Source organism: Phymastichus coffea, unplaced genomic scaffold (assembly GCF_024137745.1).
Source record: "Phymastichus coffea isolate CEN01 unplaced genomic scaffold, Cenicafe_Pcof_1.1 PCOF00015, whole genome shotgun sequence".
NCBI lineage: Eukaryota > Metazoa > Arthropoda > Insecta > Hymenoptera > Eulophidae > Phymastichus > Phymastichus coffea.
The window spans coordinates 6,251,244-6,273,030 of NW_026706826.1; the positions used below are offsets into that span (position 1 = coordinate 6,251,244).

Here is a 21,787-nt window from a genome sequence, read left to right on the forward strand (position 1 = left end):
CCTTCTTTTTGTAAAGACTTATTGACTTCCCCTCGTAATGTAACTGATAGACAGGTATGAGGAGAAAATTACCGTAAAACACTTGCATCAAACTGCAAATACCATTCGCGTGGCAACTTCTCCGGTAACATTTTAAAGAACAGCAATACCCAGGACCGTTCCGAAAAGTAGAAGACGACTGCATTATTTACTAATAACAATTAGCGTTTAATTCATTCAAGCCCTTATCGACATCTGAGCAGTCACCTCAGTTTTTAATAATTATACCATGGAAATCTGCAAAAAAGCCGCTGAACAAATATAAAAGAAAATCTGCCCGCATCAATAGCAAATAAAAACAACTTTGACATTAATGAATATCATGAAAAGTCCAGTAAATGATATAAATCAAACTGTAGTCCTTTTATTTCTCGTTTAAAGTAACTTAATTCATGTCATTGTTTCACGAAAAACGTCATATTTGGAAAAAATCCAATAATATTTATCTATCTATTAAGCAATGAATAAATGGTATTACATTAATTTCAACAATTATTTATAATAACATTGTAATATTACATGTATGTACTTCAGTTATGATCTGTATCAGAGCGTTAAATAATATGTTATATTAATTATTTATAAAAGGTATTTTATGTTTTTTTAAATCTGTAAGTTGTTGATCTAGTGTTCCTTTTCCCTATGACCTTTGGATGGTCATTTCAAGACCAAATGCTAAAAAGTCCTGCTGTTGCTATTTGCTAGTCTTTTCTGATGAATATCAACCCAAGTGTTTGAACATGTAGACCTCACAAAAGTTGTCCTTACTTTTAGCGTTATCAAAAGACAACGAAGTGGACGCAGTAAGATTTGTTTCCTTTGGGGCGCTTCATTAACGTGAGTCCCCTTGCCTCTCACTTTGTTTTTAAAATAATAATTGAGTATGTGTTCAAACTGACGGCCGTTTGTCCCGATACAGAGTTGAATTCTTCTCAAAAGATGTGTTAGAGTGAAAAGAACTTGTGGTTAGAACTCGCGAAAAATACAGAGGAATAGGAAACTTGTGTTGATAAGCCTATGAACTTTCGAGTTCCATCTGCTACACAATAATAATAATATAAATAATAATAATAATACCAGGCTAGTCCAGTGAGTGATTACACCTCACTGGGCAAATGCTAGCTGCCAACGTCCATAACCGTTCCCAGTGGAAACGTTGTCCGTCGCGTCAATGTTCTTCGCAGCAACGCTATAATGGACACAGCCAAGAGGAAGATATGGCTCACAAATGTGACGTCGGATAGAATCCTGCCATGGCTGAAGGGGTGGCGGGTGATCGAAGACTACACAGCCAGCGATCACCAGTACATCGTCTTTGAAGTGGTGGGACAGACGGGAACGAGACGAATGAGAATCCATCAACCCCCGCGGTGGAATTTACGTAAACTCGACGGACGAAAATTGTCGGAAGAACTAATGGCACCACCGGCTCCAAGGGAAAGAATTCCCCCCGAACTGACAGGCCGGCAAAGAGCGGAAAAACTGACAGACAAGACGCGATGCTAGAGGAAGCTCTAGGAGGAGGTAAACGAGGATCCCTGGGGAACCAGGTACAAGATCGTGACAAGCAAACTAGGGCCCCGAATCCCACCGGAACTTAAAGATGCCGAAGCAGCAGGATGGATTGTTGACTAATTGTTTCCGACGCATCCGATTAGAACGATCGTGACGGACGACGTGGACGCACTGGTGCCGTCGCCTTTGCTGTTGAGGAGCTCACCAGAGCAACGAATACGATGAAGGCACCGGGACCAGACTAGGTACCGACGAGATCCACTTACTCGTGGCTTGTCTACGGCCGGAGATACTCCTCGACATGTACAACACGTGCTTGACAACATACAGGAACTTTCAGCGACCGGTTGAAGGTGGCAAGAATCGTTCTTATCCCAAAAGGTAGGAGCGATCCTGGGACGCCATCAGCCTACCGACCGTTGAGTTTACGTGACACGACTGGTAAACTCTTTGAACAACTATTGAGACGAAGTATGATGGACGCGATACAGACCGGAGGAGGTTTCTCAGACTTGCAGTTCTGTTTCAGGAAAGGTCGACCGACAATTGGAGCGATCCAAAAGGTAGTCTGCTCTTTCCTGGAACTAGACAGACACTGCTACGTGGCGCAACCTATGGTGTTGCTGGTGACGCTCGACATTAGAAATGCTTTCAACTCGGCCAGGTGAGAGAATATCTTGGAGGCGCTGAAAAGCAAGTTCGGGTTCCAGCCATATCTGCTTCGAGTTGTGGAGGATTACCTAACAAACAGACGGATAACGTACGAGACGTTCGAAGGACAAGTAACGAGACAGGTCACCGCTGGGGTGGCACAGGGGTCGATACTGGGACCTGACTTCTGGAATGGCTTATACGATAGCTTGCTTCGGCTTGGAATACCGCTCGGAGTGACCCTCGTCGCTTACGCTGATGACGTGGCAGCGGTGATTAGGGAGAGGTCTCCTGAGACGGCGCAGCTGACGTTGAACCAAACCATGAGATGAGTTGGACGATGGATAACAAACCACGGACTACAACTCGCAACAGAAAAAACGGAACTGATATTTCTCACGAGAAGACGCATACAGACGATACTGCAGATGAGAGTGGGGAAATGCGAGATGGAGACCAAGAAGGAAGTCAAGTACCTTGGAGTAACCCTCGATACGAAGATGACCTTCTGGCCTGATATACAGAAAACAACCCGGAAAGCGGCAGAGAGTATAGCATCCTTGAGTCGCCTTATGGCAAATACGACGGGACCAAGATCGGGGAAACGACGACTGTTAATGGCGACAGCTCACTCAATCCTTCTATACGGCGCGGAAATATGGACAGACTCCCTGAAGACAAAGAAATACTGTAAGACGATGATGACGGTACAGAGACAGGGCGCACTGCGAATCGCTTGTTCCTACCGAACAGTTTCTACGCAGGCTGTTTTGGCTGGCGTAATACCCGTGGATCTCCTGGCCTTTGAACGCAAAAGGATCTACGGGAGCAGCGCGGACATAGGACGAAAGAACGCGGCAATCGTCGAGCGTGACAGGACAATTGACATGTGGCAAGGCCGATGGATAGAAGAACGAGGTGGTAATTGGACGAGACGATGGATACGGGATTTGAGGCTGTGGCTCGGAAGGAAATTTGTTGATGTAAATTTCTACGTCACCCAGCTCTTGACGGGCCACGGGTACTTCTGATGGTACCTTTACAATATGAACAGACTACGAACACCCGACTGTAAGTACTGTGGACACGAACGAGACGATGCGGAAAACACGTTTTTCACGTGTGACCGCTGGACAAGACTCAGATAGGAACTGGATGAAACGGTCGGTACCATCACCCCCGATAACATCGTGGCTCTGATGCAGCATGATACCGAATGGTGGCAGTTAGTCGCTACCTGTACGGAAACTATACTGAGACATAAGAACGCGGACGACTGCCTGATAGATGACTGAGCAGACGGAGTGACGTGACATAATGAGATACGGAAGAATGACACGAATGGACGAACACAGACAGAACCTCCAGTCAGAAGTAATGTTAACATAGTCCCTGGCTGGGGGAAGGATATCAAGGAGGTGCCGGTTTAGTGGGTAGGCCTGTTTTTATTTTTTTTTGGGAGTCCCACATAACCCGTTAGTCGGCAAGACTAAGGGGAATCCGCAAAAAGGATTCCGCAACTCCTTGTAAAAAAAAGAAAAATAGTAGACGCTCACAGGCCCTACGACGCTCGCTCGGCCCCGCGTCGGCGCTGGGTCGACGCTGCCACGAAACTTACCGACTTATCGGCGTCGTAGGGCCTACGAGCGTCCACTATTACCGCTCACTGTGTCGCATCTAATGATCGCTCGATGAATTTTAAAATGTATTTTTAAAGAAAAAAAAGTCAAGGAATTCAATAAAAAAAGAATTAAAATAAAAATAACACTTTTTAGAATATGGCCAATTGTTTAATATTAAATAATTATTTTCTTAATATTTTCAAAGTACACCCTTTTCATCGTAATTTAAAAAATAATTCGTTTTGATAACTTAAATGGTTACGGAGATATAAATTATTGAAAATATTTGGTCACAAATTTTCAATCGTTTATAACATTTGATATAATTATTTTAATGATTTAGTAATCCATACTTAAATACACTACCATATAGGCAACATGTAGACCAAGTTTCAAGAAAATCCGAAACATACCCCTGAAAAGTTGATCGTCATAGTCTGGAATGTGCCAGTTGTATGACATATTTCCAAACTAGTTTATTTATAGATTTGTATACTAGAAGTTTGTTTTCTCCTGTGGAGTTAATCATATGATTTTTCTTATCTGCAAATCTAATTTAAGATATATAATAAATTTCTTATCTGGAAATCTCGTATTTTCTCATCTGCAAATTTAATTGTTGACTGATTGCATCTCAAATCACGCGGAGCCAATTGGGCACCCATGGGAACCACTCCATACCATTTTTTTATGACATTACATAAAAATAAAGAGACACGTATATTTTCTTTTCTTCATCAAATGCATAGCTGCACTAATTATGCATGTTGAAAATGTTCTTGTAAAATGGGAAATGAAAACTGAATTTTGAAAAACTAATTATGAATCTCTGCTATTCGTTTATTATTAGTCACAATCAGATAAAACCTTTTTCATGTTATAATACAATGTAAACCCTATATGTAATTAAAAATGTGTATAAGTGCGTTTCTTGGAAGATTATGCACATTTTTGAAAAAGTGCATATTGTAAACAAGTTTAAATATCTCGAAAGACATCTTTTTTTAACATTCCTCGTTCCAATACCTTCAAATGTATACGAGTCCGGTTTCCAGTTTTTGCTTTTTTATAGAAATAAAACATAAAATACAAATATTTTCACATTTAATGAAATGTAATGGTCCAGTCTGATTTGATTTTTTCTTTCGTTTCTCATTGCGAAATAGCAACCCGTCATACATAAGAAAACTGAAGAAAAGCGGTATCAGAACTAAGGCGCTAATTCACATGTACGCATAAATGTGTTAGGGCAGTTCGTCGAAAATCAAGACCATTTTAGAAGCGTGACGTCACGCGCGTGGGAAATTTATTGTTTATGATGCAAAATCAATAATTTGAAAATTTTTTTAACGAACTAAAGCAAACTTTCAGTCAATTTCAATGGGCTAATCTCGAATCTCAAGGTATTATAAATTATTTACTACGTGTTTGTTAACTTAATTTAATTTGCAATTAAACATCGTTAGTAATTTTGCAATAAATAAATATGAACGAGTTTGGATATACGAGGTCGGTTCGGAAAGTATCGGGCCTATGTTTATATCTTCGCGCCATAGTGTTCGAGCGACCTCTACCGGACAGAAACATCAACAGTAAAGCCTCACGATTTTATTAGTTACTTACTGACACCTGCCGGACGTATGGTTCATGCGCAGCGTGTCTTTGTTTACAGTGCCTTTTTCGCGTTTGTCGGATTTCATATTGTCAAAAATGACTGAAAAAACATGATCAACGAATTTGCATCAAATTTTGCTTTCAACTCGGAAAAACGAGTTCGGAAACTATTGAAATGATGCAAAAGGCTTTCGGAACCGAGTGTATGAGCAAAACACGAATAAAAGAGTGGTATAAATGGTTCAAGGATGGTCGCACTTCTGTTGATAGTGATTCTTGTTCCGGCCGACCTTCGACGACAAAAACCGCAGATAATATTGAGCGGGTGCGACTTGCAATCGAACAAGATCGTCGTACGACTGTGTGAGAACTAGAAGAAGACCTTGCGATACCAAAAACTATCATTTCAGAAATTTTAACCGAAAATTTAGGAATGAAACGTGTGTGGGAAATTCATACCAAAATTGCTCACAGCAAAGCAGAAGAACATTCGCTTATAAATCGCTCTGGACAATCTGGAAATGGTCAATAATGATGATAATGTGCTTAGAACAGTTATTACAGGTGATGAATTATGGGTTTATGGTTATGATCATGAAATAAAACAACAATCTTCACAGTGGAAGCATTCTGAATCGCCAAGACCAAAAAAAGCTCGTCAAAGTCGGAGCAATGTTAAGTCAATGTGGATTGTTTTTTTCGATTGTGAAGGTGTTGTATATCACGAATATGCATCAACAAGTCAGACAATCAATAAAGAATACTACGTTCAAATTTTAAAACGTTTGCGTGATGCAGTAAGAAGAATACGACCGCACTTTTGGGAAAGTGGTGACTGGCTTCTCCAACACGATAATGCGCCAGCGCATTCGTCCAATCTTGTGCAGCAGTTTTTGAGCAAACACAATATTGCATTGCTTCGACAACCTCCATACAGTCCTGACATAGTCCCTTGTGACTTTTGGCTGTTTCCAAAACTAATTAAACCACTCAAAGGACACCGATTCGATGACAAAACAACGGTTGAAAACAATGCGACGAGTGTACTTAAGGCTATCCCTAAAAGTGAGTTCCAGGACTGTTTCAAAAGTGGAAACATCGATGGAACCGCGTTATTCAATCAAGTGGGGATTACTTTGTAGGATGCCACCCACCAGATGATAAAGAATAATGCTAGCACGAAAATATAAAGGTAGGCCCGATATTTTCCGGACAGACCTCGTATATAACGGCGATCCTAGTACCTTAAGAATGAGAAGCAACAATTTGACATTTTGATAACTGATCTTTAATAGTATTATCAATAAATAAAAAATTTATAATTTATTTAAACAATTAAATTCACGTTGCGAAATAGCGATTCAACTGTACATACACGTAAAATTACTGATAACGATTGTCATCCGTTTGTTAATTTTATAATGTCAAAAGAAATAATTTGCGAATTCATTATTTAATTATTATTCAAAAACCGTTTGTTAAATTGGTAACTTTAATTTTAGATAATGTTCTCTTTCACGAGCGATTTTTTATGTGAAAATTCCCTATAAATTTATTGTAAATTTTGTGTTATTCACTTATCTAACATTAATCGCTTATAACTTTAAGAGGCGATTTTTTATTGAAAAACGACTTATACTAAAAAATTCGTCATCTACGATTTAATTTTTTAAGTTATAAACTTTTGATTTCGAGGGCGTCATTTCGCAATCAAACCTGTTCAAAATTTGTACAAATATAAAAAATAGCATTGTGGGGGCTAGCAAGCGTAAAAAGGAGCCTCTTTCGCGAGTATAAATTCACTCATCGCTGAGGCAAGAAAGACGGACAATCCTACCTTGCTTAGTAACGCGAGTATTGTTTGGAATAATGACTCGACTATTTCCTGAGGTCTAATTTCATTACTCAGTGGTTAGCCCTACTATTTCCTTTCCTATATGCTAATCTCAGTGCTCAACTCATAAGACCCTCTCTATTATAAAGAAAAAGTAAACTTAGGCAATAGCCTCAGGAAGAGATATTCCCCTAATAAAATTAATAACGTCTAGAAATTGGCCTAAGTATTTGTTCCAGTGCGATCGGGCCTTTCCTCAATAGATGCAACAATATTTATTCGTATTTCAAATGGCCCGTCGAAGTAACGCACTACGTAGATCGAAACAATTGCTATTTCAAAGTACGTTTACGTGTCAACTTCTTGCTTGTTCTCAGAAACGCGATTCTAAATATATCTTAGAGTCCGAACTTTAGATATATAATCTAGGATAAGATCAAACGTTACAGAAATTTGTAATTGAACCTGTAAATGTATAATCGGTGTTTGTTCAGGAAAAGTTCAATGAAGAAATATACAGGGTGGCCCATTTTAAGTGATCCACTCAGATATCTAGATTGGAGTGTGTTTTATCGAAAAAAGTTTCAGACAAAAGTTACTCAACTTTGAGGGGGCCATGTTTCTATGACCTTGGATTTGACCTTGGAGGTCATGTTCAAGGTCATTTCAAGGTCAACTTTGTTTTTTTAAATAGGAACCCCCATTTTTGACCCCGGATTCGGAAAGAGCGGGAAATTTTACGTCCAAAACGGTATTTTTAAATTTTTTTTCATGGCCTAGAGAAGGTCGATTTAAGGTCAAATGCTTGAAAAACTGCCTAAAAGCGTTTTTTTAATTTTTAAGATATCGAAAAATGACCTCTACAAAATTTGTTCAGAATAGAGTGGGCCACCCAATGCACCAAAAACCTTTGACCTTTAACCTCATTTTGAAGGTCATTTCAAGGTCGAAGTGTTTTTTGTAATGGAAACCCCTCTTTTTGACCCCGGATTCGCACATAGCGCGAAATCCGACGTTTGGATAAGGTATTATGTTGAGTTTCGATTGATCCACGACGTTCATCGCTAAGGTCATGTGAAATTTAGATCCAATATTATTCGCGAAACATTTACAAAATGTTTCGGGCTAAATTTATTAAATTCTACTGAGAGCATGTTACAGTGACCTTATCTTTGACCTTTGATTGTTTGAATAATAAAGTAACGGGTTATCCAAACCGAAAGTCAAGTTGTTTTAAATGAGGAGCAAGCAGAGACATAGGTACAGTTTTTTTGCCGAATAAGTTTTTTCCACTCACTGCGTTTTGAATGTTTCTTTCTGATTTCGCGCTATATGCGAATCCGGGGTCAAAAATAGGGGTTTCCATTACAAAAAACACTTCGACCTTGAAATGACCTTCAAAATGAGGTTAAAGGTCAAAGGTTTTTGGTGCATTCGGTGGCCCACTCTGTTCTGAACAAATTTTGTAGAGGTCATTTTTCGATATCTTAAAAATTAAAAAAATGCTTTTAGGCAGTTTTGCAAGCATTTGATCTTAAATCGACCTTCTCAAGCCCATGAAAAAAAATTTAAAAATACCGTTTTGGACGTAAAATTTTCCGCTCTTTCGATTGCCGTTGTCAAAAATAGGGGTTCCCATTTAAAAAAACAAAGTTGACCTTGAAATAACCTTGAAGGTCAATCTCAAGGTCAAATCCAAGGTCACCATCGGATTCCGCGTTGAAAGTTACTAAAGGAATGACCTTGACCTTTTTCAGAACTGAAGTACTTCAGAAAATATTCAGGCGTCCCGGGACTTAATTGACACCCTGTATATTGGGTTGGCAACTAAGTAATTGGAGATTTCACTCATAGATGGCTTCAGTTGAATTTTTAGGTTTGCAGACGTAGTAAAAATGTAAAACACATTTTGTTATTTGATAGTTGGTAATTCAGCTGTTAATCAGTGAAAAAAGTTTTTTGATCGGTTGCGTAGTTTTCGTTTGGCCTTCGTTCAAAAATGGAAAATCAAAAGGAACATTTTCGACATATTTTACTTTTTTATTTCCGCAAAGGGAAAAACGTATCGCAAGCTCATAAAAAGTTATGTGCTGCTTATGGTGACGAAGCCTTAGAACGGCAGTGTCAAAATTGGTTTGCCAAATTTCGTTCTAGTGATTTTTCACTCAAAGATGAAAAACGCTCTGGTTGTCCAGTTGAAGTTGATGGCGCCTTAATCAAATCATCACAGTACAACACGTGAGATTGCAGAGAAGCTTCATGTATCACATACATGCATTGAAAATCACTTAAAACAATTTGGCTATGTCCAAAAACTCAAGAAATGGCTTCCTCACCAACTAAAAAAAACGCATTTAACGCGACGAATTAACAGCTGCGATTTGCTAAAGAAACGTAATGAAAGTGATCCATTTTTAAAACGACTAATAAGTGGTTATGAAAAATGGGTTGGGTTGTTTACAACAATATCAAGATGGAAAGAACGTGGAGCCGGCCAAGTGAACCAACTCAAATAACATCAAAAGCTGATATTCATCAAAAGAAGGTTTTGTTATCGGATTGGTGGGATTACAAAGGAATTGTCTACTTTGAACTCTAACCACCCAACCTAACGATCAATTCTGATGTCTACATTGAACAACTAACGAAATTAAAGAATGCATTTGAAGAAAAGCGGCCCGAATTGACAAATCGAAAAAGTGTTGTATTCCATCATGATTACTTTTTGTACATATGATTACTTTTTGTTTCGATCTTTACAAAACTCCTTGAATGGTAAAAAATTCAATAATGAAGATGTCAAATCATACTTGATTCAGTTATTTGCTAATAAAAACCGGAAGTTTTATGAACGTGGGATTATGATGCTGCCTGAAAGATGGCAAAAGGTCATTGATCAAAATGGGCAATACATTACAGAATAAAGTTATTTACGACCATGAAAAAATTGTCTTTGATTTTCTAAAAAAAATCCGTAATTACTTAGTTGCCAACCCAATATATATATATATATATATATATATATATATATAACATACGCCACATTAGGTTTTTTTTGTTATTAGTTTTTTTAACTTTGTTTGAAAACAACTTTTGCCTTAATGTGGCGTATGTTATTATATCGACTCTTTTTTGACGAATTTTCCTACATTTTACTTTTCCTTTTAGTCACTTCTATTATTCTTTTCCATTTTCTTTATTTCTATTCATTCATGTACGGTAGTTCTAGCGATATAACATTTGATTTCCCCTTCAAATAGCTCAGACTTCCACATATGACATTGCTGTATACCATCAAACTTCATGGCAACATTCCTCTCCTCTATTTTATTGTTACAAAAATTTTCGATCTCTTCTGAGTTTATAAGTATTAATTGTATCGATGAAATATATTTCTAAACATGATGAACGAAGCCCTCGGCATTTTTAATTGAGTGAATCTCAGAACAAGGCAAATTATGGACCGAAGCATAATGCTTTACTAAGCAGCCTAAACAATTGACGGTACCTTTTCCATGACCAGTTTCAGAAAAAATCCATTTTTTAATCACTCTTGCCTTTTTAAACTCATACAACTGGAAACGATTTTTAAAATGATCTGCAGCATCATCAGATAATATGGTTGTTGTTTCAAGTACAATGTCGTCTTTTGTTGAGTATACTCTTAACCATTTCAATTATTTTTTGCATTTCCAATAAAACATAATGATAATCATGTTTCATATCATTACTGAAAACGACAAAATTTTTCACCATATCTCCTACATAACAAAGTACATTAAGAATTGAAACCTGCTTGTTAACCCAGTGGTTATCTTGAACGGAATTTTTCAAGATAAACTGACAAATATTCAGTAAAATCGACGTATATTAACAGATGTCGAGGATTTTTTAATACTCTTTCTTTTTCTGGTTTTATTTCTAATCTCTGTGTTTAATAACAATTTTTTTTATCTTCATAAAAAAGCAGAAACCGGAAACCGGACTTGTATACATTTGAAGGTATTAGAACCAAGAATGTGTTAAAAAAATATGAGCCAAAAAAAAAGATGGCCTTTTCCAGATATATCAACTTTTTTACAAGCTGACTAAATAAAAGCACTATTTACATTCTTAACCAAAATCTTATCAACATATTTCTGGCTATCGTACGATAATCTATAGATGTTTTCCTATCAATTGCGAATATGATACTTTCTATCTAGTGTGACGGTAAAAGTCCCATTAGCGCTAGCAGCCCAACCACGCGGCTGCCTGCGAGGGCAGCACCTGCCGGTTGGGAAAAAATGTAACGAGGGAATTCGGCACGAGATGGGTGGAACGCGCGCGAATACAAATGAACCAGTCGAGGATTAGAATCAGAGTGCCTAGCTGCAGTGAGCAACCAAAAGACAGTTTTTCCGAGTTTTGACGGGTGCCGAGACGAGCTGATGAGTTGAGGGAGAGGAACTGTGCCTTGGCGTGGCGAGAGCGAGTGTGTGAGAACGTGTACAAGTGGAGAGTTTCGCTCTCGAGGGCGAAACCAAAAAGCGCCAGACACCTCGCCAGCAGATAAACGTTTCCCAGAGACTAGCGTGCGCTGCGCGGGTGTTTTCTATCTCGCTTGTTGCCTGTGCGACCGTTAATAAGGTAAGCTGGCCAGCTTAATATCGCGATTGCTGTATGATTGCTAATAACTAATTCCCCGTACTCAGTAAGAAGCGTGCATGTATTAACTCGGTGAACAAAGAGCGGCGAGCGATCCGACACTGCATGTTATTGACGCGCGAGCACCTTGTAAACATAAACACGCGGGCTGAACGTATTGTAGAGATAAGAGAAAATAAACGATCTCGCATGTGATATTGACTGTAATTTTGGAGTTATTATTTCTCGCTGGTAGAAGGTTCGCTGACTAACGCACTTTCCCTCCTGCTCTCCGGTTGACGAGTTTAAACGTTTAGACAATCCCGCGCGCTCTTCGAGGCGAACGCGCGCATAAGTAAATAGACGGATATCAACCCCGTTACATGGCGCCCAACGTAAAAGAACCTACAGCGTTTATGATTGTTTAGAACGTCGGTTCTAAACATTGACCTTGCGCTCAGTCAACCAGAAATTTAGCTGGCAATCAAAGTGTTGTTGTGCACACTTTGAGTTAAAAGCCACATAATAAACATCGCCTCTCTATTAGTTAGCTTGCGAAGGCCCGCCGCGACGATAATTTGTAAACAGTCGTTGTAAGCGCGTGCGAGTGCGACCGAACGACTCTTAGCAATAGCGTAAACACCAATAGGTTTTCAAAGTTGCCGCAGATCAACAATATCGTACTCGTTGGCCCGGGGAAAACTAACACCGGCAACATTCAAACAAAAGAAACTCAAATCAATAGTTTTCTTTGATATCGTGTTGTCTTAACGTAAATGTATTTTTCAAATATTGCCAGCTGCGCTTATTGGTGACTACGCTCGTTATAATATTTTAGATACTAACTAATACAGCAGTGCAAACAAACAGTTAGTGCGCCTGATAAGCAGGATCATTATATTGCGCAATGGCGAGCAAAGAATCTTTCGATAAACACAACATTAAATGCCCTTTGTTGAGCCTATTGTCGGCCAGTAAAGTCTAAATTTTTGCGTCTTATGAGGGAAGTTCAGAGCCGATATCAGGGCCCTTATGAACCCGTTAATGTTTACGTCGCCAACATGATGGGCCTAATGTGTGTGTGCGCGCGCGCGCGTGTGTGTGTGTGAGTGAAACGGCTAAACCCCCAAATGACGCCTGATTGCCAATTGGACCTGCTGCACGCCAACCTTCTCCCGGATATTCAGGGCCAGATGCAGAGATCCGAAGTGAGCTCCATACGAACTCTGAATGCGCTGGCCACGGCGGCACAGAACAGCTTGCACCAAAGAAAGGCAGAACGGGTGGTACCTGATCAACAATAAACCTTGTACCCGGAGTTAGCGTACCACCCTCGCACCGATGGAAGCAAGGGCAAAGTGGCATCGATGTCCAGCGATAAGCCGGAGGTCAGCGACAGGTTTGACCGTATGGAAAAAGTGCTCGAGAAGGTGACGCACCAAGTCATCTAGACACCGACGACCTCGGGGGCGACACCTAGTCCGAGCCTAGAGGCAGTTGATGGCGAGAAGAAGGCTCCACCCGCTGACTTACTGAGCCAAGTGCTATTATCTCTCAAAGAGATATCGGTAGGGATGAAGCACAACTTCGCCGGAAAAAACCTGACCTCGGAGGACCGCACTAAGAAGCCGGAAGCTCCTCGAAGACGGGAGAGAGACTTCTCCAAGCCACTCAAGTGCATCGAGTGCGGGTTGCTGGGGTACAGCAAAAAGTACTGTCCCCAATGTAACAAGGGGAACGAGGAAAGGAGTGGTTAGATGGGGTTGACCCCACTCCTTCATCCCCTAAGACAAACCCCGTAAACGAGATCTCGCGGACTTCGCAAACACAGTCAGTACTGATAGTAGCGAGCGTGTTGAGCGGTGAGAGCGGGAATTCCCCTGGTGGCATCAATGGTGAACGCGGAGGTAACGTGGACGAGGAGAAAAGGGGTATTGAAGTTAGTAAAGCCCAAGACCCTAGATCGGCCGAGGTGGTGACGAATGGATCGCACACGCCCTAGGGGGCGCGGGTAACGGCAGATAAACCGTCAAAGGGTAACCCCATGGAAACTCCGATAGTCCGAACCGAGGTGGTTCCAACGATAAGTGGCGTCACTTTACCACGCGAGAGCACAGTGGCTAGCGGTATGGTGTGCAAAGAGCAAGGTTGTGGAGCCGCCGAATCTGTTTCGCTATATTCCCCGGAACAGGAAAAGCGCTGGTGGCTACCGGTGAAAATAGGAGACTTCCAGATACGGGCTCTCTATGATCCGGGAGCTTTCACCACAGCAATGGGTAGTAATGCTCTGCAAATAGTCTGTGATAGGCATCAGGTTGGATACCACCCACGCGGGTACGGCAGGACTACCAGATGGCCGTAAGTTGACAATTGTTGGTCACTCCGTGTTGCCGTTCACCGTAGGGGACGTGACGATGCCGACGAGGGTAGCTATATTCCCAACCCTAGTCGATGAATGTATCTTAGGAGTGAATTTCGTTAAATTGTTTAGAGCAGTACTTGACCCTGACGATGATACGTTACTGATCAAGAAATCACAAACCAAGATGAAGCTAGAGGTAGCTAGTTTAAAGGCTGGTCCGAGATTAGCTACGATCGGACTAGCCGAGGTAACAGCCTTTCAACAGGCGATATTGCAGAGGACCATCGGTGAGGCCTTATCGGAGGCCCCCGTGGGACTGGGATGTGCGAGGCATTGAACACGAAATTCGGGTCGGTGATACGAAACCGATCAAGCAGCGCTACTATCCAGTGTCACACAAGGTCGAGCAAGAGATGCATAGATTGGTAAGGGAGATGTTAGACCAAGGGGTGATCGAGACAGCGGACAGCGGCTGGTCGAGCCCAGTGGTTATGATACGCAAGAAGGATGGCTCGTATCAATTCTGTATAGACTTCAGGAAGGTCAACAAGGTCACCGAGCCAAACGCGTATCCCCTACCGTTTATGCAAGATATATTGAGGCGCTTACGAAACGCACGCTATATCTCTACACTCGACCTGTGCGTGCGTATCACCAAATACCACTCAAACCCGAATCTCGACCTATCACTGCCTTTACCGTGCCCGGATTGGGGTATTTCCAGTTCGTACGAATGCCATTCGGTCTCTCGTACGTCGGCGCCACCTTCCAACGGTTAATAGATAGCGTGATCGGACCTGAGCTTGGCGATTTCGCCTTCGCCTATTTAGATGATATCATCGTAGTATCGTCCAAATTCGAAGATCACCTGCAACATCTTAAGATCGTATCGGATAGATTATGTCGAGCCGGACTCTCGATTAATCGAGAGAAGAGCGTCTTCTGCAAGACTGAGGCTAAATATCTAGGTTTGTTGATTAACCGCGAGGGTATCAGACCAGACTCTGAAAAGGTGAGCTCTATCGTGGAGTACCCGCGACCAGGAAACGTGCGACAGCTGCGTACCTTCCTTGGGGTTGCTCCATGGTACCGACGATTCTTGAGTGACTTCGCTACACACGCTCAACCGTTAACGAAATTAACGGGGAATAAATGCGAATACGTGTGGGGATCAGACCAAGAACAAGCCTTCGCTAAACTTAAGGCACTCATGATATCCGCACCATGCCTTGGGTTACCGGAACCCGACGGGCAGTACGTGTTGGAAACAGATGCTAGCGCTACGGAAAACTGTGCCGTCCTAATTCAAAGAGTAGGAGACGGAGAACGGATCATTGAGTACGCTAGCAGAGTCCTTAACCCGGCGGAGCAAAATTACTCTGCCACGGAGCGCGAGTGTTTGGTGGTCGTATGGGCTATACAGAAGTTACGCCCATACATAGAGGCGTACCGATTCAAGGTGGTAACGGACCATAACAGTCTGAAATGGCTATACAACCTGAAGAACCTAATAGGACGTCCAGCCCGATGGGCCTTGCAACTCCAAGACCGTGCCTTCGAGACCGAGTATCGAAAAGGGGCCGACAACGTATTGCCCGATGCGTTATCACGCGCTTTTGAGCTCACGAAGGCTGAAGTTAGTGCAATGGACCAGCCGAAGACAGGGGACAAAGCCTGTCACGCGGAACAGTTCCGGCGCGTCGAGGACAACCTAGAAGACTACCCGGACTGGAAAATAGTTGGCAAAGTGGTGTATCACCAAAAGCCGAGCTGTGACTACCAAGGCGAAGATGGGTACGAGAACACTTGGTAGCTTGTCGTACCGCCGGAAGACCGAAAGGCGGTCCTGTTCGAGAACCACGACCTTGAGACCGCGGGACATTTGGGACGTGAGAAGACCTTCGCCCGCATCGCCCAATCCTACTATTGGCCAGGGATGTACTTGGACATTAAAGGTTACGTCCAAAAGTGTCAGGTTTGTCAGGAGTGTAAGGTCGAACAGCGATTGCCGCGCGGACTCATGAGGGATTGTTCACAGATCAGATGTTGTCCACACCTTGACAAGTGGTAGCGGGCGACATCGCCGGACCCTATCCAAGAAGCCCTCGAGGGCACGAATACGTATTAGTGTTCATCGACTTATTCACGCGATGGGTCGAGTGCATACTTATACGTAGTGCCAATGGTAAGACGATCGCGAAGGAACTCCGGGAACGAGTGATCCTGCGCTTCGGTGCGCCTAAGGTCTTCCTGTCCGATAATGGCACCGAATTCCGTAATCAGCTGGTAGACGGGTACCTGAGAGACCAAGGGATAAAACGGACCTTTACGCCGACCTATACCCCACAGACTAACCCTACCGAAAGAGTTAACAGAACTCTGAAGACGATGATAACCTCGTACCTGCGCGGGAATCACAAAGAATGGGACCGAGTGTTACCTGAACTCACGTTCGCGTTGAACACTGCTGTCCACAGTTCCACGGGAACCAGCCCTGCCATGCTCAACTACGGTAGGCAACCGGAAGCACCGAACACCCTTCGCAGGCAAATGGACGAGCTTGCGGCCCGAGAAGAAGGTTTGCTCCGAATGGGATAATGGAGCGAGCATATGAAGAATAACCGATTCGTTATTTAACAAGCTTGTGAAATCGCTTCGGACGAGTCCCTGAGGCAGGCGAAATATTATAACGCCAAACACAGAACCCCCGATTTTAAAGAAGGGGACTAGGTATAGAAGAAAAATCGCGTATTCTCCAGTGCGACGCAGGGTATTTCCGCAAAGCTAGCGCCAAAATTCGTAGGTCCCTTTATTGTCACGAAAGTACTCGGAGTCAACTCGTACCGCCTTGCCAACTAGCAGGAAGAGGTCGCGGAATTGGTCCACGCCAAAGATCTCAAACCCTACTATGGACAGGAGGATACCGTGCCGGAAGATGAAACCCGCCAGCGAGATAACGACAATACCCATAGCACCAAGGGAACCGAGGTGACGAACATCCCGCCTACTGCGAACGATGCGACAACACGCGGAAACGGGCGCGCCATTACTACGGATAAAACACCCCGGAATTATAACGCGACAACTTCGAGCCACCCTCGTCACACCCCTTCCAATCCCCCTGATAAGATCCTAATAATCACCCCTTCAACTAATGCGGTAAAGCGCCCACGAAGAAGACCTCGCAAGAACGCGCTAACCACCCGAACCCCCTCATACCGACAAAATCCACGTATCTCCCCTCCCGTCGTCGGGAAAAGGAAGAGGGGCAGACCACCGAGAACACCGACCATTGATGCATGAGGCCCTGCGAACGAAGGGCCTGGGAGACCGACGCAAAGGACCCCACCTTCAATCCCAGCGACGAAGGTCCTGCCTGGGCAGCCGAACAGGCGCCCACCTTCGATACGTGAGGAAAGGGGTTACCGATATTGACATGTAGAACTGTTACAGGATGAAGTTTTCGTACGAGTAGTTGGAGGAAGCGGTAACCGCCCTCATCAAACTGGACCTAGGTCCCGCCGTCGAGGGAGTCGTGCACGCCGCCCTGCATCTCCTCGGCGAGAAAAAGGAAGAAGAGGAGCGAACACGGATGCGAGCTCACGAGAGCTTATCATCCGTAGTAATCGAAGAAATCACGGACGAAGAGCCCCAGCGCCCATCAACGGTGCAGGGCGTAGTGCGCAAGGAGGCGGCATCGCTCACGGGAATTGCTCCCGCCGGCAGAGCAAAAGCGGGAGCAATTCCCATGACGGTCCCACCGACCTCCACGGGCGCTCACAATCAGATAGAGGAAGTCTCCACCGATGCGACCTGGCACCACAGGTTCACTAGCCAAGCATCCTCGCCTGGCGAACGAACCTGGGAGGAGACAGTGGAGGGTTTGAGGGAGGTCGAAGAAGGCTGGACCACTCTCAATACCCTCCAACGAGCCGTATACGCGGAATACGACGCGTATACGGCTGCGGGACACCGCCCCAGTGATATGGATTACTGGAGCAAGGTGATGTTCCGCCGGCGCCAGTTCGCTGCTGCAGAAACCGAGCAACCAAAGGACAGTGGAAATAACGACAACTGCAGCAGAAGCAGCAACAACAACAACGATGAACCTAACAAGTTGAGGCAGCAATCTTGGTAGAGCGAACGAGAGAATTAGGGAGAGGACAAACAGCGACGACAAAAACACCAGCGAGGCGGTTAGCCAGGAGCACACCAGTGATGTCAAACTGCGAAGAGTTCTAGCCGTCAGAGAGGCTGAGGGTCGAGGTCTCTCTTGCATGTTTGGGCACCAGCTGATGGGTGGGTAGCGTGGCAGATCTGCCGGTTATCCCGTTGACGAAATAACGGCGGAAATTATTTATCGAGCATTCATTGTAATATTTAGTTTTAAAAAGGGAATCGGTAGGCAGATCAGCCCCGATTCACCTTCGCGCTCGCGTTTGTTATTGTGCCGCTCGTAGTACACCGGCGTGAGATCGTCATCTTGTAGTCGATTGTTGACAATTAAAGGATTAGTGTGTTAATCCGATATTGTGTTTATTCGCCGCTGTATCACTCCTCATCCCGACTTCTGGTCCGTGCATTTAACATGGTTTTGCTCGACGCATTATTCAGTCGTGGAAACGTGTTTTGCTTCCCGAATCCCCAAATAAATAATTTGTGCGGTTGGTCGCAAGCTAACCAGACGGGAACGGCCGCTTATCTCCGTTACAAGTTTTATCGTGAAAATTGCTTGTCACGCGTTAAAAATGCAGAATCGCCTAAAAATTATCTAAAATCTATGTTTTCAAGTTGTTTTTTGTTTTTAACGGTTTCCAGATAAGCGTTCACAAATAAAGCTGCCTATACTGTCGTATTCTATGTAAAAAAATACATTGAGGACATATGTAGTAATTACATGTACAGTAATTATGATTATTATGAGTCATTATAAATACATGATTGAAGTTACACCTTTTGTCCTTTCGTGCTAGTGCATAAGATAGCAAGTTGTATCCTTGATATCTCATGATACAATGTCATTAACGAAAAATGTGATACATGTTTTCGATGTATTTTTCCTGTAGAATAGGATGGTGCAATTATTTTTACTAAATAATATATCTAAAAAGCGATAGAAAATAAAAGCTACGTTTTCAAATGGTTGTTATTTTTTTTGTTGAGTATGTTCCGCCACTCTTAAAAAACTGAACAAATTCAGCAATATTTTGAAGTAAAAATATATAAGATATATTTTTCCCAGAGATGGGTCGGTTTTTGTTTTCGAGAAAAAATTTTTTGAAGATTTTATACCGCTATAAAAATTTAAATTTGGCACCAAAGATTTTTTCAATCTAATCATTTTGTACAGCTTAAAATCTATACAAAAAAATGTTCCTTACTCAAAAATTGACCGAGATATCGATAAAAAACCGAACAATACCAAATGGCATTACATTTTGTCTCATGCGGGCTTAGGGGTCTGAAATCTAGGAATAAAGACTTCCATACATACCTAACAAAGTGGTCGAAACAGATTTTCGTAATCGTTGGGGGCACTTTTTTTCCACATCACCCGATTAGACCCTTAACATAGATCATCCGTTCTATATTATATTAAGAAATGATAATTGTAAGAGAGTGATAGAATATGAAATTATTCATTTATTAAAGACGTTTAACGCGTACAATGTTCGACATGTACCGTACGAGCAACCAAGCGTCTAGCGCGCGATTCGCTTATTTCGGTGCTGTATTTTCTCTAATACCAGGCATTTAATTTTTATAACGGTTTCTTATTTGCTTCTTATTTTTTTTCATAATTGCTTTTCTATGGTTGAAATACATAGAAAATCATTTGCCCGGGCAACAATCGTTACAAATTTTATTTATTAAAGTACTGGAAGGCGTGTTTGCAATATTGGGCATTGTCGTCTAAAGTCACGTAAAGATTGTTGGATTCAAAAAAAAAATTGTTAAATGAATAGATATAGGTTACTCATCACAGTCATTTTTATTTTATAAAGTACCTTACAACTATTGTACAAAGTCAAGAGGGAGCGTGTGGATAAGCTCACACGCCGCGTGACATTATTCGTACGAGTCTCTACGCACTAAACAACGTAAATAGTTTACAAATGAAAAATGACTAAGACAAAATGACCATGAGATAATCCGCTGGTTTTCGCAGTATTGTGCGGATAAACGCTCCAACATATAGATGCCACAAAGCGCCCGGAATGAGAGAGAGAGAGAGAGAGAGAGAGAGCCGGTCGGTTAAAACCGACGTTTTCGTCAGAAAGAAAAGGTCATTCCGGGTCTTTAAAAAAATCATGCCTATCTTTATTAGTCTCCGACAAATCGAAATAATAAAAAACCATCGCATATTGTTTGAACAGTTGATAACTCATCCCCTTATCAACGTTTTGATCCAAACCTGTACACACGTGATGGTCTATGTATAGTTAAAAAATATATTAACTTAAAACAAAATTGATGAATTCCATGTCATTAAATATATTATTATTATTATATTATTGACTGTATGAAATATCAAACGATAACCGTACATAAAAAACTAGAGAAAGTTGGTTTCGCTACTACTGAGTACAGTATGATTTTAATTTTCTAACGTTTTCCCGATATACTGAAGAAGTATTCAAAAATAAGCCACCACTTACTATAATGTATATTACGGAAGGCCGAAAAATTAGAATTTTAATTGATGCTTAGAGATTGGTTGGAGTGAATAATGAGGAAGTACGTAAAATAATCAAATAAGACAAAATCAAAATTGCATATTTAATAAAATATAGATATATAGGTCTATTTCATCACAATAAGTAACTAGAAATTAATTAGGTTTATATACTTACCGATATTTCGAGCAAAAACGGATACGGCATTGACGTAGAATGTTACTAAAATCAGTTCTCGAATAACATATTTCCATCTGCTTCTTCGAGATTCCATCGTTAAATCCAAAGCATTCAGCTGCGTATCTGGAATAATTTTATTAATTGAAATGAATGTTCGCAATTTATTACACTACAAAATTAAACTATGCATTTCATATATTTAACATATGTTACATTAGTCACGGATGCAGTATATTATAACTAATTATATGCAGTTTCACATTTTAACTCAAATAGTAAAATAATTCAAAATTTTTTTAAGTATTAAACAAATTTTTCAGATAAAAGTTGTATATTTCAGAAACAGCCAACTAATAATAACCTCCAACTTACAGTGGAATGTGATTTTCAAGGTTAATTTTGCTTTTATATAAGAGCTTTAAACTCAAAACGAGCAAGAAATTTTACTTAAATGATAAAATTTGTAATAATGGAAAAAAGGGAAATAGTAAGAACTGGAAATTCTCTTCTTTTTAATTATATTCAGCAACGTTTCGTCAGCACATTTGCTGACCTCTTCAGGCTTTATTAACAGAAAAACAACAAATTATTAACAATAAAGTTACAAATGTAATTTTAATGGCATGTAATTATATGTTCGTAAGTGTACCTGATTTCTCTCGTAGCC

General features: G+C 41.6%; 1 protein-coding gene across 8 annotated transcripts in view; it reads right to left on the reverse strand.

The window, feature by feature from the left end:
* The window catches only part of LOC131675033 (latrophilin Cirl-like), a 795,927-nt gene that overhangs the window by 645,070 nt on the left and 129,070 nt on the right, over positions 1-21,787 (reverse strand). For all 8 annotated transcript variants that reach the window (XM_058953848.1, XM_058953849.1, XM_058953854.1 and 5 more), the window contains one exon: positions 21,118-21,243. In XM_058953848.1, the coding sequence (XP_058809831.1) occupies positions 21,118-21,214 (97 nt within the window). In that variant the 5' untranslated portion in view covers positions 21,215-21,243. The remainder of the gene's footprint in view (positions 1-21,117; positions 21,244-21,787) is intronic.